This window comes from Salvelinus sp. IW2-2015, linkage group LG10 (assembly GCF_002910315.2).
Source record: "Salvelinus sp. IW2-2015 linkage group LG10, ASM291031v2, whole genome shotgun sequence".
NCBI classification, from domain to species: Eukaryota; Metazoa; Chordata; class Actinopteri; order Salmoniformes; family Salmonidae; genus Salvelinus; species Salvelinus sp. IW2-2015.
Genome location: NC_036850.1, coordinates 1302129 through 1325329, shown reverse-complemented (window position 1 = coordinate 1325329; position 23201 = coordinate 1302129). Strand labels below are relative to the sequence as shown.

The window sequence follows — 23201 nt, the reverse complement described above, 5'->3', positions numbered from 1 at the left end:
GTCCACATGCCATCTAGCAAACACTTTTATCCAAAGTGATTGCATGCGCACTTTGGCCACCGWCATTTTTCGTATCGGTGGCCCCAGCTGGAATCAAACCCAGAACCCTAGTGTTGCAAGCACCTTGCTCTACCAACTGCTTTTTCCACACGGTACCAAATGTCCAGGACTGTACCCGTTGGCCTCCGATGCATTACCTTAGAGGCTAACATAACTGATTAGCTGCACAACATTGGCCTCTGACCCTGACAGGGAAGACTGATGTGTAATGTGTAGGGTTAGGATTTCCCAAGGGGCCCCATAGTGACCTCAGTGGGTGGAACACAAAGGTAGCGGGTCCCAAGGGAGAAGAGGTTTCCAGTGGCCCATTCATGACCAGAGATTTGGCTCCAAGCCAGAGAGGGTAGGAATTGGTTTATCCATTAGTCATTGGATGGACAGACAGTAAAAAGGGGGGTAGGTACATTTGAGAGGGCATGTCTGTCTGGGGAATTGCCGGCCAAATGCCCCTGACATGGTAGAGCATGGGTGGAATAGGCATTGTGGTGCTCATGTGAATTTCCTTAATTTTTTTTATTTTTTCAGACCAATGTCTATTCTCACTTAAAACATAGCGACTTCCTCGAGTACTTAAAGTTGATATTTTCAAATAAACTACAAAATACATCTATTTTCTGCCCAGGTCTGACACATACACCACATACACKTAATACTAGGGGCATGGGAATACTGCACCAAACGAATGAATGAGTGAATGACATTTTCTTGTCAAATCACCAATTGGCAACCCATCCTTTATGGGATTAATTGGCACATAAACAAACATGACAATAATTCACTATGTTAATMAAATGATAATTCTTCTTCTGGTGTGCTCTGCATTGCGCATCGCATAAAGTGTGAATTTAAAAAATAAAATAATAAGGTTATCCAAACAATAATTACATCCCTAGAGCAGTAAAATAATATATATGCATACATATATACACATACATGCATACATACATACATACATACATACATACATACATACATACATACATACATACATAACATACATAACATATACCATACAGACAAATAAATCCAGTTGTTTACCATCAACATCAGCGGTGCGTGCACTCCAGCATGTTCTGTCAATTAGCGCTGCATTCCCAGCCCCTATGCCAACCTCATGCCAACCCCATAATCTATGTCTGTCTCTGTTGACATAGGCGTGCATGTGCCAGCAAGGCACAGCCCCCCTCCCCGCCACTGTTTGGTTACGTAAGCCACCTGTACCCTTCTCGCCCCAGTGCAACCTGTAGACTGACATTCTTTATCAGGGCTAGAACAATGTGTGGTCAGTGTCTTGCCTTTCTGTCTCACCATGACAGTCTCTCTTGCTCTCTTTCTCTCTCCTCTCTCTTTTCAATTCAAACTTGCTTTATTGGCACAACATTCAGGCACTATATATTGCCAAAGCATACAACACATTTACAATACAAGACATATAGATGGAAAGAAAAACATGAATGAGAGTGTGTGTTGTCTTCGACAGTGGGGGGTCTCGGTTGCTGCGTAGTTCGCTCCTACAGTATTGTGTAGGCAATGTGGGAGTATCAGTATTGTATAGTAATTAAGTGTCTGTGTTAAAAAAAAAGGTAATGATATACATCCAAAGAATAGTGTGTGTGTCTCTCTCTATCTCCCTCCCTCAACCAGTACTCCCAGAACAGAAAAAGCCAGAGTTTCAATCACAACACAACATGTTATGGGTATGCTTGTAATCACTAAGGACTGGGGAGTTTTTCAGGATAAAAAATAAACAGAATTGACCTTTTTTTTAAAGCACACGTAACCTGTATATCAATACATACACACACACTATCTAGGTCAAATAGGAGAGAGGAGTTGTGCCGTTAGGTGTTGCTTTCTGTTTTTTAAAACCAGGTTTGCTGTATATTTAAGCAATATGAGATGTTCCATGCAATAATGGCTCTATATAATASTGTACGCTTTCTTGAATTTGTTCTGGWTTTGGGGACTGTGAAAAGACTCCTGGTGGCATGTCTGGTGGGGTAAGTGTGTGTGTCAGAGCTGTGTGTAKGTTGACTCTGTAAACAATTTGGGATTTTCAACACATTGTTTCTTATAAATAGAAGTGATGTAGTCAGTCTCTTCTCAACTCTTAGCCAACAGAGACTGGCATGCATACTATTTATATCAGCCCTCTGATTACAATGAAGAGCAAGACGTGACGCTCTGTTCTGTGCTAGCTGCAGCTTAACTAGAGGTGTGTTCGAATACTCATACTAACTGTACTAACCATACTATTTGTGATGTAAATTGAGTATGTAYTATGCTTATTGGTCATAGTATGGATATAGTTAGTATGTCAAAAGTTCCCGGATGTCATACTACTTTCGCCAAAGTACGAAGTATAAAAGCAGTGGACACTATTTCTGTGCTTTTAGGGCCCATAATGCAATTCTTCTGAAAATGGGTGTGGCTTCACAACGTTTTCAGATTTGAAGAAAATGGCAGAATAACTGATTCATTTACGAACGCTCAACACCCATTGAATGTGGCCGGGGTCGTTGGCAAAAAAGCATAATTAAATTGTTGCCAGCAGCACCGTTAGTCAACCAACACTCTGGATAACATTAAAACAGCCTCACCAGCTCTGCTAGTGCGAGTAAAATGGTCAGGGTGAGGTGTTCTCTCATTTGTTTCTGGAAGTAGTTAGCCAGTTAGCTTGGGTGCTTGACTGCCATTGTGAGGTCAGAACACTCGGGTTCATGCCTACTCTGAACACTCCGAGAGCAAAAAACGCTCTGAATTTACCCAGAGGGCACTCTGGCACTCCAGATTGAATTTACGAACACACCCGAAGTCGTAAGATAGTAATTTGTTATGCTAACAGGCTAGCAAGAGGTTGCATAGCAACAGCATCAACTTCCGGTAGACAGGCGAAGCGCTTAGTACGCTCAACTGAAAGAATACAGGTAATTTACAGTATACTAAAATGAACTAATAGTATGTAGTATATACTCATTAAAAGAAAAAACTTGTTTCAAAAAAAGTTTAAAAAAAAATACATCTGAAAAGTGGTGCATGCATATGTATTCACACCCTTTGCTATGAAGCCCCTAAATAAGATCTGGTGCAACCAATTCCTTCAGAAGTCACATAATTAGTTAAATAAAGTCCACCTATGTGGAAAAGTGTCACATGACCTCAGTATATATACACCTATTCTGAAAGCCTCCAGAGTCTGCGACACCACTAGCAAGGGGCACCACCAAGCAAGCGGCACCATGAAGACCAAGGAGCTCTCCAAACAGGTCAGGGACAAAGTTGTGGAGAAGTACAGATCAGGGTTGGGTTATAAAAAGATATCCGAAACTTTGAACATCCCACGGAGCACCATTACATCCATTATAAAAAAAATGGAAAGAATATGGCACCACAACAAACCTGCCAAGAGAGGGCCGCCCACCAAAACTCACGGACCAGGCAAGGAGGGCATTAATTAGAGAGGAACAGAGAGACCAAAGATAACCCTGAAGAAGCTGCAAAGCTCCACAGCGGAGATTTAAGTATCTGTCCATAGGACCACTTTAAGCCGTACACTCCACAGAGCTGGGCTAGACAGAAGAGTGTCCAGAAAAAGCCATTGCTTAAAAGAAAAAAATAAGCAAACATGTTTGGTGTTCGCCAAAAGGCATGTGGGAGACTCCCCAAATATTTGGAAGGTGGTACCCTGGTCAGATGAGACAAATTGAGCTTTTTGGCCATCAAGGAAAATGATATGTCTGGCGCAAACCCAACACCACTCATCACCCCGAGAACACCATCCACACAGTGACACATGGTGGTGGCAGCATCATTCTGTGGGGATGTTTTTCATCRGCAGGCACTGGGAAACTGGTCAGAATTGAAGGAATGATGGATGACGCTAAATACAGGTAAATTCTTGAGGAAAACCTGTTTCAGTCTTCCAGAGATTTGAGACTGGGAAGAGGTTCACCTTCCAGCAGGACAATGACCCTAAGCATACTGCTAAAGCAACACTTGAGTGGTTTAAGGGGAAACATTTAATTGTCTTGGAATGGCCTAGTCAAAGCCCAGACCTCAATCCAATTGTGCTATGTGCTATGACTTAAAGATTGCTGTACACCAGCGGAACCCATCCAACTTGAAGGAGCTGGAGCAGTTTTYCCTTGAAGACTAGGCAAAAATCCCAGTGGCAAGATGTGCCAAGCTTATAGAGACATACCTCAAGAGATAACTGTAATTGTTGCAAAAGGTGGCTCTATTGACTTTGGGGCGGGGTGAATAGTTATGCACGCTCTAGTTTTCCGTTTGTTTTGGTCTTATTTCTTGTTTGTTTCACAATTGAAAATATTTTGCATCTTCAAAGTGGTAGGCATGTAGTGTAAATCAAATGATACTATCATGACACAAGGCMAMACCCAGATGCAGACACAGGGGGCAGATGGTTGGAGTCTTACAATGTTTATTAATCCAAAAGGAGTAGGCAAGAGCATGGTCGTGGACAGGCAAAAGGTCAAAACCAGATCAGAGTCCAGGAGGTACAGAGTGGCAGACAGCACATGGTCAGGCAGGCGGGTACAAAGTCCAGAAACAGGCAAGGGTCAAAACCGGGAGGACTAGAAAAAGGAGAAATGAGTCTCAGAAATGGGCATAAGATGGCGCCCCTCAGGGGTGTGTACTTAGTCCCCTCATGTATTTCCTTTTCACCCACGACTGCGTGGTCAAACACGACTCCAACACCATCATTAAGTTTGCTGACGACACAACAGTGGTAGGTCTGATCAACGATGAGACGGCCTATAGGGAGGAGGTCAGAGAACTGGCAGTTTGGGACACTCAAAGGATTTGAAGGAATTGCCTACCCGCGTGTGGTAAACAATTTCATCACTGTTTCGCGCTGCTCTGAGACAAGCATGGGAAAGGCCAGCATCCTGGAGTTGCCTCTTCACTGTTGATGTTGAGTCTGGTGTTTTTCGGGTACTATTTAATGAAGCTGCCAGTTGAGGACTTGTGAGGCATTTGTTTCTCAAACTAGACACTCTAATGTACTTGTCCTCTTGCTCAGTGGTCACCGGCCTCCCACTCCTCTTTCTATTCTGGTTAGGGCCAGTTTGCACTTTTCTGTGAAGGAGTATACACAGTGTTGTACGAGATCTTCAGTTTCTTGGCAATTTATTGTATGGAATAGCCTTAATTTCTCAGAACAAGAATAGACTGAGAGTTTCAGAAGAAAGGTCTTTGTTTCTGGACATTTTGAGCTGTAATCGAACCCACAATTGCTGATGCCCAGATACTCAACTAGTCTAAATAAGGCCAGTTTTATTGCCTCTTAAACAGTACAACAGTTTTAAGCTGTGCCAACATAATTTCAAACGGTTTTTCTAATGATCAATTAGCCTTTTAAAATGATAAACTTGAAATATCCAACCAACGTGCCATTGGAACACAGGAGTGTGGTTGCTGATAATGGGACTCAGTACGCCTATGTAGATATCCATAAAAAATCTGCCGTTTCCAGCTGCAATTGTCATTACAACATTAACAATGTCTACATTGTATTTCTGATCAATTTGATGTTATTTTAATGGACCAAAAAACTGCTTTTCTTTCAAAAACAAGGACATTTCTAAGTGACACAAACTTTTGAACGGTAGTATGTGTATATATACAGTAAGGAGAACAAGTATTTTATACACTGCCGATTTTGCAGGTTTTCCTACTTACAAAGCATGTAGAGGTCTGTAATTTTTATCATAGGTACACTTCAACTGTGAGAGACGGAATCAAAAAAAAAAAATCCAGAAAATCACATTGTATGGTTTTTAAGTAATTAATTTGAATTTATTGATGAAATATTTTGATTTGTTTAACACTTTTTTGGTTACTACATGATTTCATATGGTGATTGCATAGTGTTTTCTTCACTATTATTATACAATGTTGAAAATAGGACAAATAAAGAAAAACCCTTGAATGAGTAGGTGTGTCCAAACTTTTGACTGGTACTGTAAATATACCGAACAAAAATTTTAAATTAAGATGTAAAGTGTTGGTCCCATGTTTCATGAACTGAAATAAAAGATCCCAGAAATGTTCCATATGCACAAAAAATGTATTCTCTCCAATTGTTACACAAATCCTTTACATCCCTGTTAGTGAGCATTTCTCTTTTGCCAAGATAATCCATCCAACTGACAGGTGTGGCATTTTAAGATGCTGATTAAACAGCATGACCATTACACAGGTGCACCTTGTGATGGGGACAATAAAAGACACTCTAAAATGTGCAATTTGTCACACAACCCAATGCTACAGATGTCTCAAGTTTTGAGGGAGCATGCAATTGGCATGCTGAATGCAGGAATGTTCACCAGAGCTGTTGCCAGATAATTTAATGTTAATTTCTCTACCATAAGTCTCCTCCGACATCGTTTTAGAGAATTTGGCAGTACATCCAACCAGCAGCAACCGCAGACCACGTGTAACCACTCAACCCAGGACCTCCACATCTGGCTTCTTCACCTGTGGATTGTCTGAGGGGAAGGGGCGCTGAAGATTATTTCTGTCTGTAATAAAGCCCTTTTGTGGGGAAAACTATTCTGATTGGCTGGGCCTAGCTCCACAATGGGTGGGCCTGACTGTCACGACTTCCGCCGAAGTCGGTCCTCTCCTTGTTCGGTCGGCGGTCGACCGTCACCGCTTTCTAGTCATCGCCGCTCCATTTTTCATGTATCCATTTGTTTTGTCATGTTCCCTGCACACCTGTTTCATTCCCCAATCAATCTACATGTATTTATTCCTCTGTTCCCATCATGTCTTTGTGTAAGATTGTTTGTGTTACGTTTTGTTGTTGACGCGCCAAACTGGTTTTTTTTTCCGTGGTATTTCACAGAGATGTTTACGTTAAACTAATTCTTGTGACTATTTTGCGCGTTTTGCACTTTTGCCTCAATAAAGTGTGCGCCTGTTCACAAACTCTGCTCTCCTGCACCTGACTTCGCTACCAGTACTCACACACCTGACACTGACTCCCAAGTGGTTATCCTATGCTCAACCAAGGCTGCGCCCCTGCCCTGTCATCTGAAATCCATAGATTAGGGCTTAACTTCTTGCAAACTATAGGGTGCTGTTCCGCATTAGCATATTTGGGTCTCCAAATTAAACTGCCTCGTGCTAAATCTTGATCGTACAATAGCATATTATTGTTATTATTGGATAGAAAAACACCTTCTAGTTTCTATAGAAGTTGGAATTTTGTCCTGAGTGGTACAGAACAATATCTACAGCACTTTCATGACAGGGTCAGATTTCAGAATTTTTTACCCCTGATCTGGAGTCTGTTTTTAAGGCGACAGTGAATGCTATGAAGAAACCGACACTGCCTACGTCTTCCCTTGGTGTCTGTACGTCATCACGTTTTAATGGAGTCTATTGCACAATCCCAGCCCATATAAAACCACAAAACGTGGACTACCTTTCTCTCTCTCCGCGCCCACAGCAAGATGGGCATCGGACCTGCCTCATTCCAAATCGTTGTTTAACTAGTTAGATTTCTCCCGTCATGTTTCAGTCGTTATAGTTGTTAAAAACATCATAATGTAGTTAATTTGAACCGTTTTATAGCAATTTATATCCGTTTAGTGCGATTTTGAGGAATTCTTTGTCGTATTTCTTTCCATAAAATCTACAAAAATACAAATGTGGAAAAGAAGCTTGAGTGTTGGTTTATTGAAGAGAACTGCTTCTTATATTCAATGACTGGTAGATCATTTTACCAAAATATGAAGGCCACCGAGTACAAAAATAAAAACTCATACATTACTATATAAAATATTCTCAATATACACAAGATTTTCTTCAATGAATCATTTTGAAACGTTTCGGGGGTTCGGTCGTTGGTGGACATTTCGAAGACAGAGGACATCTATCGACAAAAAGACGTTTTATAAACATAGAAAGGATACATTGCCCAAGAATCTGATGGAAACAGCTCAAAGTAACCAATAATTTAATATGATAAATCGTTGTTCTGTCGAAATATTTTAAACGCTATTTCGCCATTTTGTTTTTATCGCGTCACTTGGCGAACCCTGTATTGAAAAGTAAGATAATATTTTAAAATGTAAGTCAGCGTTGCATTAAGAACTAATTTGTCTTTCGATTCCTGTCAACCCTGTATTTTTTAGTCAAGTATATGATTAGCTTTCAAATTAAACTAGATCACTCTGATAATGACGTCAGACATATTGAGGCTTGATTTCCTAGTATTTTTATTGTGTAACCACGTTTTATGGCTAAATATGCACCTTTCGAACAAACTGATATGATGTTTGTTAAAATGATGTTACAGGAGTGTCATCTGAAGAATTCTGAGAAGGTTAGTGAAAAAATTAATATATTTTTGCTGATTACGTTATAGCGCTCTTTGGCTGGAATCGATGCTCTCGGTAACGTTTGCACATGTGGTATGCTAACTTATCGATTTATTGTGTTTTCGCTGAAAAACGCTTAGAAAATCTGAAATATGGTCTGAAATCACAAGAAACTGGGTCTTTCCATTCTATGCTTTGTCTATTTTTATAAATGTTTTATGATGAGTAAATTGGTCATACACGTTGCTCTATCTAGTAATTCTAGTCGATTTGTGATGGTCGGTGCAATTGTAAACTGTGATTTCTACCTGAAATATGCACTTTTTTCTAACAACACCTATCCTATACCATAAATATGTTATCAGACTGTCATCTGAAGAGGTTTTTATTAGGTTATTGGCTATCAATATCTTAGTTTAGCCGAATTGGTGATAGCACCTGAAGGAGTAAGAAACTGATGGAGTTAGAAAAGTGGTGTATTTTGCTAACTGTTTTAGCTAATAGATTTACATATTGTGTCTTCCCTGTAAAACATTTTAAAAATCTGAAATGGTGGCTTTATTCACAAGATCTGTATCTTTCATCTGGTGTCTTGACTGTGATTTAATGATATTTAGATGCTACTACTACTTGTGAAGCTATGCTAGCTATGCTAATCAGTTGTGTGGGGTGGGGGGTGATCCCGGACCCGGGTAGAGGCTCGTGAAAGGTTAATGAATATTTATTTATATTGACAGATTACTTAAAAGAACTGTAGAATCTTTTGAAATTGTTGCATATTGCGTTTATATTTTTATATCCCCTGATATGGACCCTTTTCGCCTGGTGTCCCTCCCTCTCATCCTTCTCTCATCATCACTGCTTTGCTCTCTGGAGTAATCAAACGCAGAGCAACCAGCATGCACCTCTCTGCTCCAGGGTGTGTAGATGTCAGTGGAGGCTGGTGACTTGAAAATTGAGGAGGATGGGAGATCAACAGTGTTGTGTCTGTGACCATCATTAAATATGAAGAGTTTATCAAATCAATTCTCTATTTGTAATTATTATTACGTGATTAAACTAATCATGTAAACTTTTTAATTAACTATTAAGATGGGGCACCACGGGAAAATGTTTAGAGTCTCTATTCTCCGAATAGACTCTTCAGATATTTTCATATCTTATCGATTAGTCTTCTATTAATGTATCATTATTATTCTCTTTAGCATTATAATCTGAATGTCACAAACCCTTGGATATCTGCATGAACCCTAGTCTCCATAATGAATCAGCGATATACAAATTGGTTTAATTATTTATTTACTAACTAACTAATCAAATCACAGAATTACATAAACAAACAATATAGTTATTGGTTACTAACACAATACATTTAAGTCCCTAATGGGCTAATCCGGAATGACGGCTTGGTAGACAATGGAAAGGGGTGGGGACAGAGAGTGGGAAAGATAAAATGGATTCACTACACACAGTTGATAATTATATGCATTGAAATGCTAATACTTTGCACATGAATGGCCGCTCATTCAAAAATAATTACAATGTATATATTTATGCCCATATGTTGTTTTTGTCTTCTCTGTTGGACTCACCGGTCCGTCTGCTGGAGAGTCAGTTCATCAGAGAGTCTGGTTAACTTCCCCAGAATTCACAATGTCTTTCGTGGTTGTAGCTTTCTCAGCGGCTCTGGATAGTGTCTGTTGTAATGGATACGTCAGGCGTACACATGGTCGTTGCATAGAATAGATGCTTCCGCGGTTGTCGGTATTCTCGTACTAGACCTATGTAATTTCCAGCTGCAGACTTGTAATTCTACGTCTAGGATTTGCTCTTATTCTGTAGTGATCAATAGTCTCAAGTTAACCATTTCCAACACAACGCGCTGTCTGGTCTCCTGGGCCTATAGAGGGGTAGACATTTCAACCTGGGGACTCCGTCCCGGCGTATTTTGACTTCAGTTTGTAGATTTCTTAACCATTCCAACATATAGCGACAGCTCCATATTTTCTGGTCTAATATACATTTCATCAGGAGTAGGTTTTATACACTTCTGAGAAAAGGGCAGTCCATGACGCCGACGTAATGTCTATGCTCAAGGTGTGGCCACTGATTTGCTTAACTTTATATGAAAACCCATATTTTCTCATTTAGAAGGTTAACATCACATTACATCTTTTCACAAATAGTTTCATGTTTAATCACATACGTTTCACAATATTTAGATGACAACCCCATAATTAAGAAGAGTACACAACCAAAGACACAGTAATGAGTGTTTCCTGTCCTTCACGAGATCACCAAATGAAACACACTCATCATGACTGTCCCGTAAGTGCCCACCTACCACTCCCACATTATCAAAATTAGAAATATTGTTTAATTATTCAAACCTTTGATGTCCAAGGGTCTCTCTGTGTTCCACAGTTTACATTCCAATCTCGAACACTACAGAGCATAGAGGCAGCGTATTTTATGACTGCCATAAAACAGTCGACTTGCCGCACTCCTCTACGAGATAGAGCATGCTGTAGAGCGGACCCACGGTAACCTGATCTTTCACATCGTCACAGGAGAGTTATGACAATGGTATAGGCTAGGACCACATGGAGACGACAGTGTGTTTCAAAGACAAATTATTTTAACCAAAAGCATTTAATGAAGACATTCATAGTGCAGTGTTATGGGGAATGGAAATGAGAGGGCTACTTACACAGTGTTGGGAAGGGATCACAGTGATTGAATGAGGATATGAGGCTTGATTTCAGTGCAGGACTTGACTGGGAAGACAAAAAACAATAACACAACACACTACACAGTTAGACTAAAGAGCTAAGAATGAGTTAGTTTAATCAAGGAGTAAATCATTGATGTGTTATAATCAAATGAAATCAAATTGTATTAGTCACATGCGCCAAATANGTTATTGCATAGTGTTTTCTTCACTATTATTATACAATGTTGAAAATAGGACAAATAAAGAAAAACCCTTGAATGAGTAGGTGTGTCCAAACTTTTGACTGGTACTGTAAATATACTGAACAAAAATTTWAAATTAAGATGTAAAGTGTTGGTCCCATGTTTCATGAACTGAAATAAAAGATCCCAGAAATGTTCCATATGCACAAAAAATGTATTTCTCTCAATTGTTGTACACAAATCTSTTTACATCCCTGTTAGTGAGCATTTCTCTTTTGCCAAGATAATCCATCCAACTGACAGGTGTGGCATTTTAAGATGCTGATTAAACAGCATGACCATTACACAGGTGCACCTTGTGATGGGGACAATAAAAGGACACTCTAAAATGTGCAATTTTGTCACACAACCCAATGCTACAGATGTCTCAAGTTTTGAGGGAGCATGCAATTGGCATGCTGAATGCAGGAATGTTCACCAGAGCTGTTGCCAGATAATTTAATGTTAATTTCTCTACCATAAGTCTCCTCCGACATCGTTTTAGAGAATTTGGCAGTACATCCAACCAGCATAGCAAACCGCAGACCACGTGTAACCACTCAACCCCAGGACCTCCACATCTGGCTTCTTCACCTGTGGGATTGTCTGAGGGGGAAGGGGCGCTGAAGATTATTTCTGTCTGTAATAAAGCCCTTTTGTGGGGAAAAACTAHTTCTGATTGGCTGGGCCTAGCTCCACAATGGGTGGGCCTGACTGTCACGACTTCCGCCGAAGTCGGCTCCTCTCCTTGTTCGGTCGGCGGTCGACGTCACCGGCTTTCTAGTCATCGCCGCTCCATTTTTCATGTATCCATTTGTTTTGTCTTGTTCCCTGCACACCTGGTTTTCATTCCCCAATCAATCTACATGTATTTATTCCTCTGTTCCCCATCATGTCTTTGTGTAAGATTGTTTGTGTTACGTATTTGTTGTTGACGCGCCAAACTGGTTTGTTTTTTCCGTGGTATTTCACAGAGATGTTTAACGTTAAACGTAATTCTTGTGACTATTTTGCGCGTTTTGCACTTTTGCCTCAATAAAGTGTGCGCCTGTTCACAAATCTCTGCTCTCCTGCACCTGACTTCGCTACCAGTACTCACACACCTGACACTGACTCCCAAGTGGGTATGCCTATGCTCAACCAAGGCTGCGCCCCTGCCCTGTCATCTGAAATCCATAGATTAGGGCTTAATGAATATTTATTTATATTGACAGATTTACTTAAAAGAACTGTAGAATCTTTTGAAATTGTTGCATATTGCGTTTATATTTTTATATCCCCTGATATGGACCCTTTTCGCCTGGTGTCCCTCCCTCTCATCCTTCTCTCATCATCACTGCTTCTGCTCTCTGGAGTAATCAAACGCAGAGCAACCAGCATGCKCCTCTCTGCTCCAGGGTGTGTASATGTCAGTGGAGGCTGGTGACTTGAAAATTGAGGAGGATGGGAGATCAACAGTGTTGTGTCTGTGACCATCATTAAATATGAAGACTGTTATCAAATCAATTCTCTATTTGTAATTATTATTACGTGATTAAACTAATCATGTAAACTTTTTAATTAACTATTAAGATGGGGCACCACGGGAAAATGTTTAGAGTCTCTATTTCCCGAATAGACTCTTCAGATATTTTCATATCTTATCGATTAGTCTTCTATTAATGTATCATTATTATCTCTTTGTCTTATATCTGAATGTCACAAACCCTTGGATATCTGCCATTCAGTGCAGGACTTGACTGGAAGACAAAAAAACAAAACACAACACACTACACAGTTAGACAAAAAGCTAAGAATGATGAGTTAATCAAGGAGTAAATCATTGATGTGTTATAATCAAATGAAATCAAATTGTATTAGTCACATGGCCAAATACAATAGGTGTAGACATTACAGTGAAATGCTTACTTACGAGCCCCTAACCAACAATGCAGTTTAAAAAAAACAGATAAGAGATAAAAGTAACAAGTAATTAAAGAGCAGCAGTGAAATAACAATAGCGAGAATATACAGGGGGTACCGATACAGAGTCAATGTGCAGGGGCACCGGTTATTTGAGGTAGTATGTACATGTAGGTTGAGTTCTTAAAGTGACTATGCATAGATGACAACATAGAGTAGCAGCAGTGTAGAAGAGGGGTGTTGGGGGGCACTGCATATAGTCTGGGTAGCCATTTGAGGAGCTGTTCAGGAGTTCTATGGCTTGGGGTAGAAGCTGTTTAGAAGCCTCTTGGACCTAGACTTTGCGCTCCGGTACTGCTTGCCGTGCCGTAGCAGAGAGAACAGTCTATAATTAGCGTGGCTGGAGTCTTGACAAATTTAGGGCCTTCCTCTGACACCGCCTGGTATAGAGGTCCTGGATGGCAAGAAGCTTGGCCCAGTGATGTACTGGGCCGTTCACACTACCCTATGTAGTGCCTTGCGGTCGGAGGCCGAGCAGTTGGCATACCAGGCAGTGATGCAACCAGTCAGGATGCTCTTGATGGTGCAGCTGTAGAACCTTTTGAGGATCTGAGGACCCATGCCAAATCTTTTCAGTCTCCTGAGCTGGAATAGGTTTTGTCGTGCCCTCTTCACGACTGTCTTGGTGTGCTGGACCATGTTAGTTTGTTGGTGATGTGGACACCAAGAACTTGAAGCTCTCAACCTTCTCCACTGCAGCCCTGTCAATGAGAATGAGGCGTGCTCAGTCCTCTTTTTTCCTGTAGTCCACAATAATGTCCTTTGTCTTGATCACGTTGAGGGAGAGGTTGTTGTCCTGGCACCACACAGTCAGGTCTCTGACCCCTCCCTATAGGTTGTCTCGTTGTTGTCGATATCAGGCCTACCACTGTTGTCATCGGCAAATTTAATGATGGTGTGGAGTCGTGCCTGGACGTGCACGTCATGAGTGAACAGGGAGTACAGGAGGGACTGAGCACGCACCCCTGAGGGGCCCCTGTGTTGAGGATCAGCGTGTCGGATGTGTTGTTACCTACCCTCACCACCTGGTGGTGGCCCGTCAGGAAGTCCAGGATCCAGTTGCAGAGGGAGGTGTTAGTCCAAGGGACCTTAGCTTATTGATAAGCTTTGAGGCACTATGGTGTTTAAAGCTCGAGCTGCATTCTCACATAGGTGTTCCTTTTGTCCAGGTGGGAAAGGGCAGTGTGGAGTGCATTGGAGATTGCATAATCTGTTGATCTGTTGGGGCGGTATGCAAATTGGAGTGGGTCTAGGGTTTCTGGYATGATGGTGTGTTSGCATTACAGACTCATTACAGACTCYGACAGGGAGAGGTTGAAAATGTCAGTMAAGARACTTGCCAGTTGGTGATAATGTGATTCTGTTTGTGTATGTGATTGACTTTACATACAGTAATGAGAGAGAATTGATAGGGGTACTCACAGTGCTTGGAGAGGAAACATTCAATGTGCCAATGGACGAGGGGGCACGTGACGTGGCTTCATTTCATGTCAGGAGAGAGTTGACAATGGTAGTGGAGTGGAGTTGTCATCACCTCTTAATCAGGTAACAGGAGGGGACTTAGCTGTAAATATAACACACTACAGTATGTTCATTCTCCGATCCTAATCATATGATTGGATGGACAACGTCAGTTCATTCTGCAAAATATTTGATTGGTTGGAGGTCATCCTCCGGAAGTGGTCATAATTAATATGTAGGTCTATGGAAGGGGGGAGGCCTACGAGCCTCCTAGGTTTTGTATTGAAGTCAATGTAGCCAGAGYAAAACGGTAGCTAGCTGTCCTCCGGCTACACTATGGCGCAACCCCAGAGAGTGCTGTTGAAGTTACTATAGACCTTCATTGCAAAACAACTTTTTTTGTGTTTCACTGTTTTAATTTTTATGAAATTTTACTGAGGAGGATGGTCCTCCCCTTCTTTCTCTGAGGAGCCTCCACTGGTGTATCTGTATATTTCTAAAAACATGTTTTCAATTTGTCATTATGGGGTATTGTGTGTAGATGGGTAAAAACAAGTATTGAATKCATTTAGCATTCAAGCTGTAACACAAGAACATGTGCAAAAAGTSAACTGGTATGAATTCTTTCTGAAGGCATTGTATATATGATCCCCTGTGAGTTGCACTCTAGAGAATATTGTGTTSCCGTGAGTGACACACACGCATGTAGGGAAAGACAGAAAGGTGTGCAGGCAGGCTTGCTCATACTCTCCCCTTGTTTCCGAGTTAGACTGCCATCACGTGGGCTGTATTTAAACGTGTTGTATAAAGCCATTGCTAGACATTTACAGTTTAGTAATTTAGCAGATGCTCTTATTCAGAGCGACTTACAGTAGTGTGTGTAAACATTTTTTACTGGTCCCCCATGGGAATCGAACCCACAACCTAGGTGTTGCAAGCGCCATGCTCTACCAGCTGAGACACACGGGACCACAGACCCTGCTCTTGGGTCAGTTTATRATTTTTGGTAGTATGGTCGGGCAGACTGACTGCTATATTCACGTTTCCTTTTACTACACATGTCAGTGAAACAGAATGTGATCGAGATGGTGTAATGCGATTTCTACCTTGAGAAAATGATGACGGAAAGGCGGGCGGTTCTCAAGATCCTCRCTTTAGCTTACTGAGCCAACGGTGTAGATTGCGTGTTGACAAACAGCATCAGTGCGGATGATACTAAGGCAGGCTTTTCAATGAGGTTTGTTTGTTTTTTTTAAACCTGGAATCTAGAGAGTATTTTGACAGAGTTGGCTTGATGTGGATGGGTGGAGTTGTGGTAATGTGGAGTGCGTGTGAGCCTTGCTGGATTGACAGCTCACTGACACAAAATGGCAGAGAGAGGGGGGGAGGGGGACGGAGAGAGAGATGAGACGAGAAACCAGAGAGGAGGAATGGAAAGGAATGACTGTGAGGTAGAAACAAAAAGGAAATGGGAAAAAAAGCAGAAGGTGATGTAGAGAGAGAAGTGGGCTTGCCAAAGGTTAAGATCAGTGAGAGGAAAAGAAAATAGAGTGGTATGAAAATAAATGACAGTATTTGAGGAAGAATACGTTGAGGGAAGACAGATGGAGAATGACAAGAAGACACAGAGACAGTGCCTGAAATGGGGAAACAGACGAAACCGGCAATACAAGAAAGAGAAGGGAGGTCTAAAWAAAAAGACATAAGTTATTGTTAGAAGAGGGTAATGGCGGGGGGAGTTACAATTCTAACCCCTAAAGAAAGATGTAACAGTAGAAGGAGGAGGGGAGGGAGAGAAGAGGAAGAGAGATGAAACAGAAAATGAAAGAGTGAATTATTTGGAAGCAGGAACTGATCATATAGAAGGATGAGCAGCTATTGGGGATATTAACACAGACTCTCTCTTTCACTCACTCTCACACTCACACTCACACTCACTCACACACAGCTGGGGAAAGAGTGTACACACGTGTATGTGAGTGCATGTCTTGGCCTACTTTTCCTGGGCATGGTTGGAAGAGAGCCAGGGGGACTGTTGCTGAGTGAAGACTGACCGCACGTTGTCCTCTCTAGGAGGCTGGAGATATAGTATACACACACACTCATGTGCTTATAATTTCTCCTTTCATACACTTGATTGTGTGTGCTTACACTCACACACCCACATGCACACATACTTTCTGCTTTCATACACTTGTTCATGCAAATACACCACACACACACACTAATATGCTTATACGCTGAGTATACCAAACATTTGGAACACCATCCTAATATTCAGTTGCCGGGAATCTACAAGGTGTCGAAAGCGTTCCACAGGGATGCTGGCCCATGTTGACTCCATTGCTTCCCACAGTTGTCAAGTTGGCTGGATGTCCTTTGGGTGGTGGACCCATCTTGTTACACACAGGAAACTGTTGAGTGTGATAAACCCAGCAGCGTTGCAGTTCTTGACACAAACCGGTGCATCTGGCACCAACTACGTGGACAACTACATGCGTGGACAACTACTATATGTGGACAACTACAAATACCTAGGTGTCTGGTTAGACTGTAAACTCTCTCTCCAGATTCACATTAAGCATCTCCAATCCAAAATTAAATCTAAAATCGGCTTTCTATTTTGCAACAAAGCATCCGTCACTCATGCTGCCAAACATACCCTCGTAAAACTGACCATCCTACCGATCCTCGACTTCGGCGACGTCAATTACAAAATAGCCTCCAACACTCTACTCAACAAATTGGATGCAGTCTATCACAGTACCATCCGTTTTGTCACCAAAGCCCTATATACTACCCACCACTGCGACCTGTACGCTCTCGTTGGCTGGCCCTCGCTTCATACTCGTCGCCAAACCCACTGGCTCCAGGTCATCTACAAGTCTCTGCTAGGTAAAACCCTGCCTTATCTTAGCTCACTGGTCACCATAGCAGCACCCACCCGTAGCACGCGCTCCAGCAGGTATATCTCTCTAGTCACCCCCAAAGCCAATTCCTCCTTTGGCCTTCCAGTTCTCTGCTGCCAATGACTGGAACGAACTGCAAAAATCACTGAAGCTGGAGACTCTTATCTCCCTCACTAGCTTTAAGCACCAGCTGTCTGAGCAGCTTGTACATAGCCCATCTGTAATATAGCCCATCCAACTACCTCATCCCCATACTGTATTTATTTATTTATCTTGCTCCTTTGCACCCCAGTATTTCTACTTGCACATTCATCTTCTGCACCTCATTCACTCCAGGGTTTAATTGGTATATTGTAATTACTTCGCCACCATGGCCTATTTATTGCCTTTACCTCCCTTATCTTACCTGTAACTCTGTGTTGTTGTATGTGTCGAACTGCTTTGCTTTATTTTTGGCCAGGTCGCAGTTGTAAATGAGAACTTGTTCTCAACTAGCCTACCTGGTTAAATAAAGGTCAAATAAAACTACCATATCCCATTCAAAGTTACTTAGATATTTTGTCTTGCCCATTCCCCCTCTGAACGTCACACATACACAATCCATGTCTCAATTGTCTAAAAGCTTAAAATCCTTCTTTAACCTGTCTCCCCCCCTTCATCTACACCCGTCMAAGGGGATTTAACAAGTGACATCAATAAGGGATCATAGCTTTCTCCTGGATTCACTAGATCCGTCTATGTCATGGAAAGAGCAGATGTTCTTAATGTTTTGTATACTCAGTGTACTTTCTCAACACACACGCGCTCACACATGGACACACACTTTTCCTGCTTTCATACACTCTTTCATGCACGCACGCACACACACACTCATATGCTTATAATTTCTTCTTTCATACACTCGTTCATGACACACGCACCTGCACATACACACACAGACACACGCACACACGCACAGCTTGGAGAGATCTCAAGGACACTCATCGTTATTCATCACAGGGATAGAGAAGGGATGTTTTTTGCATGTCCCAGCTCAGTTTAGTTGACAGAAAATGCTACCCTGGCCTGCAGATGAACGACTCTGGTGGCAGTTGACATGTGATGTATGGTCACATCTGGTCAGTGTATTAAGTCCTGCTTTATGGGATGTGTGTCAACKTTTATTTAAAAGGGAAATCTGGAATTTTTGTGACATTTTCACTTCATTTACAGTTGAAAATAGAGGGGGAGAATGGCAAATGGAAGCAGGAGGACYGCTAGATGCAGGACTTCCTGTCTCCAGTGGGAAGTATTACATGACCAGCCAGGGAATTTTGGTTGAACAGCTGATGGAAGCGATTGGAGAAATGTAACCACTCTCAAATTGAGAGACGCAGCAATGGATGCAAGYACTGACCATCCAGGATAACAAAATTATAGTTTTAACCATGCTTTAAAGCTYTAGTTTTTATTTACAAAAATAGAGTAAAACAAGATATTCTGTGTTCTGATAAAGTCTGACCGTTGAATTAAACTCATGAGACATTTCTAAGCTATCCCAAATTGCCCCTTTTAAGACCCTGTCCCCATTGACAGACAGATAAGCTTGCAGATTGATGGAAGAGGCTGGCTAGGCTAACACTATGGTAATTTCTATGTAGAAGGACCCATGAGCATGAACATGTGAAGTTCATAGAAGCATGTCAAATTGTGTGTCAAATGAAAGCTAAGAGTCTTTTTTTGAGAAATTAATGGCATATAAATACATTTTTCAACCATTATCCATTCTAAAATTAGGAATATGCATAGACTTTGATTTCTGGTCAAACAGATAGAAAAGGGCTGTTAAGTCCCCTGCCAACTAATATCAACACTTATATTTAGTTTTTGATAAATGTTTCTAAGTTTAAAAAAACATTGCCTTGTTCCTTGACATTCTCTTACCAAAAACCCACATATCTTTAACATATACGTTCACAGAAGTAACACACAAAGGTASACCTACCAATTAGTTATAGTGTTTTTACTGATGTAATTTGTTTTATTAATTATTCAGTTATTCAAACTCGATATTTCGTGACCAAATCGGTAACGGAATTTCCAGCAAAATTGCTAACGGAATTTCTGCAGTTGAATTGACTACAGTGCGAAATCATAGTAGTCACAAACCACAGTTGGGTTCACAAGTTTGGACAGTACAGCACAGTACAGCACAGTAGAGTATGGTAAAGAAATGTATAGTTCAGTACTGTACAGTACAATATAGTTCTGTACACAGTAAAGCAGACTAGAGTTGAGTGCACTATAATGTCTTGTACTGTAGTGAACTATACTGTACTGTAATCAACAACACTCTACTGTACTGAACTATACTGAATTCTAAAGTACTGTACTATAGACATCTATGATTGGTTCAGATTTGATCAGGTCCGGACTAACCAAATTTGGTCTTGTTTGGGGGCAGAGCACATTAAAATAATAGCCAGTGTGTAGAATAATACCTCAAAATYCAAAAGAGGATATTGCATATATATATCTTTGTGTACCTATTTAGGATACATCACCATGAAGAMAATTATATTAATATCCATAATTATACATTTATGTGTAGTACAGATCAGGAACCCATGATGAAATTCCYTTACAGCAATTCCATTACCATGTGTAAATCCCCTTCACACAATAACCAGTCATTGTGTCATGTCACAGCTGAGTTTTTAGAAAATGTGGACACAAAAAACAGATTTTATAGAAATTCTGTTACTAAACCTTGCATCTGCACAGTTCTTTCAGTAAATGTGTTTTTGTAACATGTTCAGTGTAAATGGTTAAAAGTAGTCCTTGTGCGTAGAGTTGTATGGTTTGTTAAACTTTGAAACCAATTAAACTTTGAAATCAAAGGCATACATTTTAAGTKAAAAATCAGTCTCAGCGCAATTCCGTTGCCGTGGAATTGCCCTTACCTGAGTGCAAAGCTGATGTAAACGCCTGAGTAACATTAAGACAACGCTAGCCCAATGCTGCTACCAGGTGGTTTCCATGGGGTCATTGATAGCGTTGGAATGTCACACCTCCCCTGCGAATGTTTGCGGCTTGTCTGTTTGCCTGTTTGTCTGTTTTCTTGTCTGTTTATGTCTGTACCCGTGTGTGTGTGTGCCCAAGTGTTTGTGCCTGTACAAACACACACACACATCCACAAACACACAGATGCAATGTCAAACTCGCACATACTGTATAATGTATAAACCAGTACACATTGATGTACTGGCTTGCAAACCTACAAAGACACATTGAGCACAGCCACACATACACACAAATATTTTTTTTTACTTAGGAGGGTCAGAGCAAGTCTGTTATTTCTCATTGGCAAACTACATTCTGTTGATTACCATTTGTATGGACTCTATGGAAAACATTGATTCTTCCTGAGTGCCTGACCACCTTGCTTCTGTTTCAGTCACTATTGTAATGTTTCTTAATTTGCTTTTAAAGAGAGAGCGGGTGTAGGAGGTTGAAAAACAAATGAGAGAAAGAACGAGAGAAACCAAGGTTTTTTTTCCGTCGCTTTTTTCCCACCTCAGACTCTGTTGAGAAAGGAGCATATTCATAAAGAATTTACAGTGCGTTGGCTACCATATATTTTTAGAGATTGCACTGGAAACTCACTCCTACGTTGAGAAAACGCTTAGGGAACCTGCAAGAGAGATGCATGAGACTTGGCCTCTGGTTAAAAGTAACGCACTGTACAGGGAATAGTGTGCCAATGTTATGTCTTATAAATGCTTATAGATTATTATGCTTTGTGAATGATTATAAATACATGCGTGCGTGTGCGTCTGTGCCTACTTGTACAACACCGGTATGGGAGTAAGCATTCATARGCCACTGACCACCTATCTCCTTTTCTAATCGCTGCAGCTCGGAAATCCTCCCGTCGCCTAGTCTCATTGAAAAATCTGCCCTTATTTTGGACTCTGTCATTGAGTATAGCCAGCCCATTGCTGCYCAAACAGAGTCCTTTACCCGTCTTGTCCTCCCCCATCCCCATCTTTTTTTTGCGCTGCTTGAGCGAAGGAGCAAACATGGTACGGACAGCTTTTAGTGCCGCTGCCTGTGCCCTCGCCCCACACAGACAGAGGCCTCGTTGTAGGTGGTCGAAGAAGGCCAGATAGGGGCCCATGCGAATGCACGGAGAGGAGACAGGTGCAGGTCCCTGCAGACCGCATCTCAGGCCGCCGTGGCCCATCCCTTCTCGTATACCCCCCCCTGCGCGAGATGGAGGGACGGATAGAGCGAGAAGGTGGGAAAAATAGTATGGCCCCTTGAGTGGACATGGGTGAGGGGTTCAGTGTGGTTTTATAGAAAGYAACGCATCTTCATTCTTGGCTCAGAGTGAGAGGGTTTTCTGGAAGGGAAGCCTTCTTCACTTTTTACTTTCCCYCTGGCCCTTCATTCACGGGTTTATGGCAACCTACTGTAACCTGCTTACCTAGGAATATTGCTAGGGGAAGATCTGGCAAACCTTGTGTCCCATTATATACCAGTACAACAAATTGGAAAGAAAATATAAAAGGCGAGTCAGGGAAGAGGATATGGCTATCAACATGATGGCAGATGAGGCTGTAATATTGAATCACAGTATCCATATATTATTATGCCTGTTTGTTTTTGTTACTCCTTAGGAGGTTCTGTGATTTACAGGACTATATCTTTGCGTATTTCAGGCTGTGAAGGTCTGAACAATGATGCAACTCACAATGTTGCCATGACAAGCCACCCTCTTGGATTGTTTATCCCTAATTCTAGCCTTACCTCTCTTTCTCTCTTGTCTTTCAGATCATGCCCCCTAGATAGCAGCCTCACCACCCCTTTACTCCCCCCCTTACCCCTCTCGTCCCCTACTCTCCGGTGGTCCACGATGCCCCCGCGGAAGCGGACSCGCCCCGCCCTGGGGTTCCTGTGCTGCTTTGGCAGCAGCGAGCCCCCGGAGATCAACCTGAAGGACAGCGTGCCCCTGCAGTTGCTGGAGTTCAGTGCCCCCATGCCCCCGGCCGAGGAACTGCACGCACGTTTCTCTGAACTGGTGGTGAGTTGGGGAGAAACAAATATTTCCATCATCTACTACAGCAGGGCTGCCCAACCGTCTTCCTGGAGTCCAACCCTAACCTAACATACCTGATTCAGCTAGWTAAAGGTTGTYTTTCCCTGCTCAGACGTTGCTGACYCATAACAGATSTTACAATGCCTGGATAGGTATCTRACATACAGTGGCGGCTGGTGGGAGGAGCTATAGGAGGACGGGCTCATTGTAATGCCTGGAATGGAATCAATGGAACGYTATCAAACACGTTTGACTCCTTTCCAGGTTTTCCATTCCAGCTATTATATAGAGCCCCTCCTCCTATAGCTCCTCCCAACAGCCTCCACTTTTTACGAATCAACTAACCACATCATATATTATAGCAGTCTGGTGGCCGACTGCACAGCTGATGACATGCAACCATTGGTTGATGCATGCAACMTC

At 41.7% G+C, this 23201-nt stretch overlaps 1 protein-coding gene across 2 annotated transcripts in view; it reads left to right on the top strand.

Annotated features, from left to right (window-relative positions):
- Positions 1 to 23201, top strand: part of daam2 (dishevelled associated activator of morphogenesis 2) — a 245644-nt gene that overhangs the window by 90878 nt on the left and 131565 nt on the right. For both annotated transcript variants that reach the window (XM_023995098.2, XM_023995099.2), the window contains exon 2: positions 22514 to 22763. In XM_023995098.2, coding sequence (XP_023850866.1) covers positions 22596 to 22763 — 168 coding nt within the window. In that variant the 5' untranslated portion in view covers positions 22514 to 22595. The remainder of the gene's footprint in view (positions 1 to 22513; positions 22764 to 23201) is intronic.